Consider the following 8,117-nt stretch of genomic DNA (forward strand, 5'->3'; position numbering starts at 1 on the left):
CATGTATACTGCAGTTAAACTTTCTAAAATCTTGGCAAAAAATAACTGAAAACTCGTAAGCATAGATCAGCCAACATCATGCTTGTTAGTTCAAGGCTCGGTTACCTACTAATTGCATTTGTACCTGTTATTTGCACTACGAAATCGCTTAGGCTCCAATACACACTGCACATAATACATACAAAAATATCAAAACGATAAAAATGATTATACAGTGGTATATTACGAATGATCTGAACCGGTAAAACGAGTTTCCTGTATTTTACCAATAACTATTTATAAACTGATTAAAAAGTAATGTACAACCAAAGAGAAAGATAAATTTGACGTGACGAATGTCTATCGATCAATCGCCGTACAGTCTACATTTAAAGGGGACGTATTCGTTACAGAGATCAATTAAGTAATATTACTTGACGGAATAGCGCAATACCTGTATTTAATTCGGTATATACCTAGTGGTTCAATTGACTCTTTCCTAACCCTCATTTGAGATCGTGACTTAACTGGATTTGGCCTAGATATGTTTGGCGGGTGTCATCAATGGAACAGGCGACGTTTACTCTTTCGGAACACCTGGTCATACTGGTGTACTTCATTTCCCCCTTTTTTGTTTTTATTTATTTGTTTGTTTTTGTTTTTGTTTGTTTTTTTCCTTTATTTATTTATTTATTTTTTGTTTGCCCTGGTTTAATCGGTTTTGAGTTTGAATTATGGTTTCGTTATTGGGTTGGTAACTTCTGTCATTTATGCATGTATTTTTAATTGTATATATTGCAGAAACTAAGGCATTTAAAATAAGTCAGTTATATATACCTTCAATACCTTACTCCGGGGGGGGGGGGGGGGGGGGGGGGGGGCTGTTATTAGCTAGCTAAGAATAATTTTGTTATATTTACTTGTGAACATACAGGTGGTAAAGACTGGTATTATTATCATAAAATCTTAATCTCTTAATAGATAAAAAGCCCAACCTACAAACTAGGAAGCCTTTTATGTAGGATCTATCAAACACGTGTTAGATTTCGACACCGGACTTTTGCGAGTCTATGATATAAGATTGACGAGACACACTCATTGTTTGCCATTGTGCGAAGGTCATGTTTCGTTTTAAACTTCCTGGTCTGCAGTCATTGTGAGATAGCGTTCTACACATTGATTGATAGAGGGTTGAGAATTGACAAAAAGTTCAGTGTATTTGTATAGCAATAGGAGTGAATCGCGTGTCCTTCGATACTGATGTTTTTAATCCGCGCAACTCGATCACGACAAAGTGCTTTAATGTGCAGTGAGGCGTTACACATTGCATAGTGATATGTAAGGACAACAATTTTGATAATGCTGGTGAGGGCGTTGGTGATCTGAATGGTAATTGTGAAGTCACAAATATACGGAAAAGAAAATTAATTTTAAAACAAGAATAATGTATTATGTCAAAAACAGATAAAATAGACTAAAGCGCAGTACCTGTATCCCGGCCCGAAAATGTCGCCCCCATCCCTAGGTAGCTGATTGCTCCATGCGGGAGAGTAGCTTGATACCCTTCCCGAAAATTCCATTGCTAAAACATTCATTTAATTCATACTTTTATGATGCTATTTCGGATTTAACCAAGTTATTACCTAGTTACCTTCAGTAGTAAACCGGCGCTGATTTCTGACACTGAAAACTGCGCTAAAATAGCATTATAGCGTTTAATTATCGCTTTTTGATACACCACCTAAGTATGACTTTAAGGCGTCGAGGGATAAAGCTTTGGATAATCTAAATTAGTATCGAAACAAACCCTAGTCAGTCAAATGAGGAACGCATTGTGTTCCGGAGAATGCCCGAAACTTAATTGAAACAATGCTTTGAAACTATCTCTCTCTCTCTATATATATATATATAGAGATTGTTCAATCTTATCATTTTATTTTGCAGACATATTGGCAATTTAATAAATGTCTTTTTGCAATAGTGAGGTAATTCCAAAACATATGTTAATATGTTTGTGTGTAAATACTGTTGTATTGTATATTGCCGCTATTGCCTTTTTAGGTACTTTCCAAAACGTGACATGACATGCAAATATTGAGTAGTAAAGTTTGGTCAAAGGGGAAAATAGGAAGAAAAGAAGCCTATGTATATACATGGAATGACTTGACAAATTAAACAAGTCTTCAATGTTTAAATGTGCGTGTCCTCGAATCAGGAAGTCGGGTCAAAATCCAGAGTGATTATACAAATTGCCTGGTAGTCAATAGCATTGCTATACATACATATTGAATCGCCAAGAGGTGAATAGAGGGTTTAATTTCGGGGTCTTCCTCGAACAACAACTCTTCAAATACAGCGAGTCGAGGCGATATGGGATTCATGTCGACACATCACAAGCAAATTACTGAAGTACTACGTCTACGTCTAAGACTACACGGTGCGGAAGAACCCCGTTTAACTAAAACTATATATAATGCTACAGAACATATTGCTAACTCTTGGAGAAGAAAATGTGACACTATTATACACAGTTTTGGATTATCTGATGTAATGAACAGTCAACGCTCGACTAAATGTAAACTTCGTGATATTAAGCGGATATTGGATAATCGATACCAGATAGATTGGAGAAATGATATTTTTAATGATAATAACCGTGTAAATGGTAATAAGTTGCGTACCTACCGCCTACATAAAAATGAAATTAGTACAAGTTTTTATGTTAAAATATTAGAAATAGATCACACAGAAGAATTTTATCTAATTTTAGAAGTGGTTCTCTGCCATTAGCTATAGAAATGGGTAGACACACCAGGCCAATAATTCCTTTACAAGAAAGGGAAATGTATATATTTTACATCAAATCATGTTGAGGATGAAACTCACTTTTTTATTTATTGCGATTTTTACTCTGACTTGAGACTTTTAGTTTTTCATAAAGCAGAAGCTAATTTACAGAATTTTAATGCTTTAAACAGCAAAGATAAATTAATATTTCTTATGAAAGAAGATAATTTGCAAAAAGATGTGGCCAGGTTAACAGACAAAACGTTTTATCAATAAGTCTTAATATTAATTGACACTCAAGATTTTACTGTAGTAGTGTCTCACAAGCCAAATATGGCTGGGTGTTGATGCATTTTAACGGTTTTAATGAAATGATGCTTGTATTTTATGTATATTTTATGTATCAATACGTGACACTCTATTAAACATATCTGAATCTGAATCTGAATCTGGTTAGGGTGGGGTGTTTACATAGGGGTTAAGATGTGTTGATAGGGAGTTATAGTCTGTTACAGAAATGTTCTCAGTGTCAAAACACAGGTAAATCAGAACACAGGTAAATCAACTCACCTGATTCAAGATTTAAAGATTTTATTCACTATTCACAAAGTGTGTAACAAGAGGTCAATATGACAAAACAATGTGCATGGCTTACAGGGTAATGACATGAAAATACAGGAGTGTATATACTACATGTAACGTAGTAACAAACAATGTTATCTCACTATACATATTATAGCGACAAAATACAAAGTTTTTCTTCATTTTTCAGGAAATTATTCACTCTAGATAATAATGACTTGTTACATATTTAGAGCATACCTTCCATATTAGTTAAACTTGGATTTATATAGTAATAATTTGGAATGTATTTGTGTCTAAACTCTGTCACTAAAATATCATTGCGTTGAAATAAATAGTGGTATTCATCACCAATACCGTTATTACATAATAAGCAATTACGATCATTACATAGTAACCAATCCATCTACCAGTTTCAGCAGGTAACTTTAAATTGTACATTCTAAATTTGCTGATAATAATGCGCTCTTGGGAATTAAGCTTAATTAATTAGGACTTTTTTTTTTAAAGATAGAGTAAAATTGTCCACGAGACGATGATTGGATAGTAGAAAACCAGTTTTGAATGAATTGGTCACATAAACGTCTTTTAAGCAGTGTTTTAAAAACAGTTTTATTTAACGTACAAGGGTTTTGGTATATCCAAATGTTGTTAAAACCAGTATCATTAAGTATTTGTTTTATATAGCTAAGCCATTTAAAGTCTGCTACTTGATTTTCTTGCACTTTGTAGCCCTTCAGGAGATTCGGACATCAATACTGTATCATCTGTATATAAAATGACAAATGTTTACATAAACTATCAGTTTCTTGTAAACAAGAACCATTATTTTGTTGAAGATAATCTTCTAAATCGTTAAGGTATATAGAAAAAAATGGTGACAAATGTTCGTCTTGTTTTAAAGCCCACGTTACACATGAACATATCAGATGTCTCACTTCCGTTTTGAACACATGATTTAGTGTTATTATATAAAGTAATGATAACTTTGAAAATTACAGATTGTGTACACAGTTACAGATTGTGTACACAGTTACAGATTGTGCACAGAGTTACAGATTATGTACACAGTTACAGATTGTGTACACAGTTATAGATTGTGTACAGAGGTACAGATTGTGTACAGAGTTACAGATTGTGTAAACAGTTACAGATTGTGTACACAGTTATAGATTGTATACACAGTTACAGATTGTGTACAGAGTTACAGATTGTGTACAGAGTTAAAGATTGTGTACAGAGTTACATATTGTGTACAGAGTTACAGATTGTGTACACAGTTACAGATTGTGTACAGAGTTACAGATTGTGTACACAGTTACAGATTGTGCACAGAGTTACAGATTGTGCACAGTTACAGATTGTGTACACAGTTAAAGATTGTGTACACAGTTAGAGATTGTGCACAGAGTTACAGATTGTGTACACAGTTACACATTGTGTACAGTTACACATTGTGTACAGAGTTACAGATTGTGTACACAGTTAGAGATTGTGTACAGAGTTACAGATTGTGCACAAAGTTACAAATTGTGCACAGAGTTACAGATTGTGTACACAGTTACAGATTGTGTACACAGTTACAGATTGTGTACACAGTTACAGATTGTGTACAGAGTTACAGATTGTGTACACAGTTACACATTGTGTACACAGTTATAGATTGTGTACAGAGTTACAGATTGTGTATACAGTTAGATATTGTGCTCGAATTAAAACTTGTTTCCAAGTGAAATATTTAACAGCACATCTAGAGATTGTATATAGACATAAGTTATGTTCTTGCTGTATTGAATATAAAGAGAAAGTACTTAAGGTTACGTAGTTTATTGATTTTATTATTTTATGTTATATGTTTACTATGATTTCCCTGTCTTAATATTTTTTTTTTGTTACAAGCCAATAAATAAACAATATATACTCATGCTATTCAATCCTAAGATTTTAATCCAGTAATAAATACTCACAGCTACTTGTGTATAAATGCCACCATATGTTTTTCTTTATATCAATACAGTTCCCCTGACAATGTTGGGTAAACTGACCCGCCAACGAGTCCAACGTGTACTGTGTGTGCGTGAGTGAGTGTGTGTACCCTACTTATACAGTGTATATGTTCAAGGTATGCATAATTGATTGCAGTGTGTTACTCCTTCTTCACATACTGCCCCGACACAATGACAGCACGTCACGTATTATTGGAATATTTAACAATTCCTTTGACAAAAGAGGAACTGTCAATGCTTCTATAAGCAAATGCGTTTACACAGTGCGCAGTGAATGTAACGGTTGTCCTTAAATGTGAGAACGGAATGTTGCCTTCCACGCTTACATTTGTGTTTCTTAAACTGTTCTGTCAAGTGCATTAGATTGGGTTTAAACCAAATATGGTTACTAAATTCAAAAGGTTTATGTTGCCAAATCACACGATAAAATAGAAATGGTGGACATGTAATTGTTGTCCAAAATTGATTTCTACCTTCTAATAACGGCAATGTCAGAGTAAAACCTTCAACAGAACCGCCTTATTTATATATATAGGTAAAATACCTGTAAGAGGCGATGACGAGACATTTCTAAGTCTACCCGGGCTCTCTATTAAGGTTTAATATCTGACTTGTTTACCAAGCAGCACCCATGGTTTAGTGGTTTTGGGGTCCGCGTCAACAATTACCTTGTTTAAAGAGGCTCTCTTAATTATGTGTCTCTTTACTTAAAAGATTTTACAATAACGTCGTATGAAAATTATGATCACTGGACGGTAGTTGTGTACACGGTGTGTAGAGAAGGTTCAGAGAATAGATCTATAGTCTAATATGATGTTTATGTAAGAGAATATATAGAGAATTTTTTGTATGATTATAAAATGTATGATACATACATACATACATACATGCATGCATGCATGCATGCATGCATACATACATACATACATACATACATACATACATACATACATTTATTGTACACATGTACGTGTGAGAGTTTGAAGGTTTGACGGTAAAGTACTGTTACATACATAGCTCACTAGAATGGTTACAGATTGAATGTCATAAGAAATTATCTAAACTAAAATGACAAAAGTAAACAGTACATACATACATACATACAGCCGTACTTACGTATATCTTGTTTTTGGCATACCGCGTCTTCAGAGCCCTTTTTATTGTATCATTATCTAAATTCCCCAGCTGGGACAGATCGTCCATATCCCCATCAGCCATTTCGGAACCATACACGATTCGGTACCTAGAGAGCCCAACTTGTCTCGGATCTTGTTGGGCGTTATCGGTATTTGTGTGGTCCTCACATATCTGTAAACAGTCTCGCAAAAGGAGGAAAGTGTCTCGATAATCTCAGTTATTCCAAATTATTGTCGGAATAATTTGTAGTGAAGAACAAACCGAACCAATATGATGAGTCTGTTTCTCTCCCGACGTAAATGAGGACTACTTTTGAAATAAAACCTTGGCCGGCTTCGTTCTCGGTACCCGATAATTAACTTCCTGATTTAAAACCCATCCCAGAATACTTGTCGTTGCTGAAACGTCATTTTGCCAAACATTGACACAGTAACAAAATTTATGTGTTACTGACAATGAATATTAGACTATCATCTCCCGTCAGAAATGATTCACATGACCAAGCTGCAGCGGGATAGAAGATCTAGCGACGAAAATCCACCCGACCATGCATACGGATCCACCCGAGTTTGTGTAGTAGATGGCAATATCACCCACCTATACCACAGCCCTTTGCATACTAATTTACATATAAATAGCTTAGCACATTTGTCGACGGTGTTTTATTGTTTGTGAATACGTCCCAGACAATTCAACGCAACCCGGAAGATATATCAAATTACATATGGGTATATATATATACGTAGTCATGTAATTGGCGGCGTGGCTGTATACATGTATAGAGATACGTTAAAGGAATGCATGGAATCATAAAGAGAAGAAAGACATATTTACTTCAATAACGGCCATTTTATAAACAGCTGCTTTTCATGATTTACGCTTATACCTGCTTTTGGGGAAGAATTTCAAGAATTCACACAGTATTGTACCGTTTTCTATTTTGTGTCAAGTCAATCTGTGAAACACAAATATCTGTTCTTCAACATTTACCTTGTCAATAGTTTTGGTGCAAATATATATGTGTACATGAATAATTGATAAAGACACGTGTGAATGATAAAACAGGCCACGATGGTGTGTATCATAATGCCGTAAGAATGCCATCCATGCTTGTGTAATGGATATCATCTCGACCAGAGCTGTTGGAGAAAATTGGGTGCTTTCCCCTAATTCATGATTACTACTAGGGGGTTGGATGGATCAATAGACGAAAAGAATCAATAAGCACGAGGGTGTGAATATAAGTGGAAAACTCCCTGAATTTTACTTCCTTGTCTAGAATAAAATAAAATAAAATGCAAATATCGTAACAAAGAAACTACATTATATGTACCTTATATCAACATTACTCAGCAGGAACAGGCGATAAATTTGTTCTAGATCTGAATGAAGTCAGGAATGATTATCATATTCAGTACATGTACAAATATATGCAGTAAAAATTACATTTTTGTGAAACGTCCATGATTAAAACAGGTAGTTGGCACATTCAAAATATATTGTTATGCATACGAAAAAGATGAATACTGTGTATGTTTGTTTTTTCATGAAAAAATAAAAATAATGTAATTATAATGTAACGCATCTAAAGATTAAAAAAATCATTTTTTGACCGGTATACAACAG

At 34.4% G+C, this 8,117-nt stretch overlaps 1 protein-coding gene across 1 annotated transcript in view; it reads right to left on the reverse strand.

Annotated features, from left to right (window-relative positions):
• Positions 1-7,051, reverse strand: part of LOC117322317 — a 43,109-nt gene extending 36,058 nt beyond the window's left edge. Inside the window, exon 1 of the mRNA XM_033877171.1 lies at positions 6,471-7,051. Coding sequence (XP_033733062.1) covers positions 6,471-6,572 — 102 coding nt within the window. The 5' untranslated portion in view covers positions 6,573-7,051. The remainder of the gene's footprint in view (positions 1-6,470) is intronic.
• Positions 7,052-8,117: the final 1,066 nt, after the last annotated feature.

This window comes from Pecten maximus, chromosome 2 (genome assembly GCF_902652985.1).
Source record: "Pecten maximus chromosome 2, xPecMax1.1, whole genome shotgun sequence".
In the NCBI taxonomy this organism is placed as follows: Eukaryota; Metazoa; Mollusca; class Bivalvia; order Pectinida; family Pectinidae; genus Pecten; species Pecten maximus.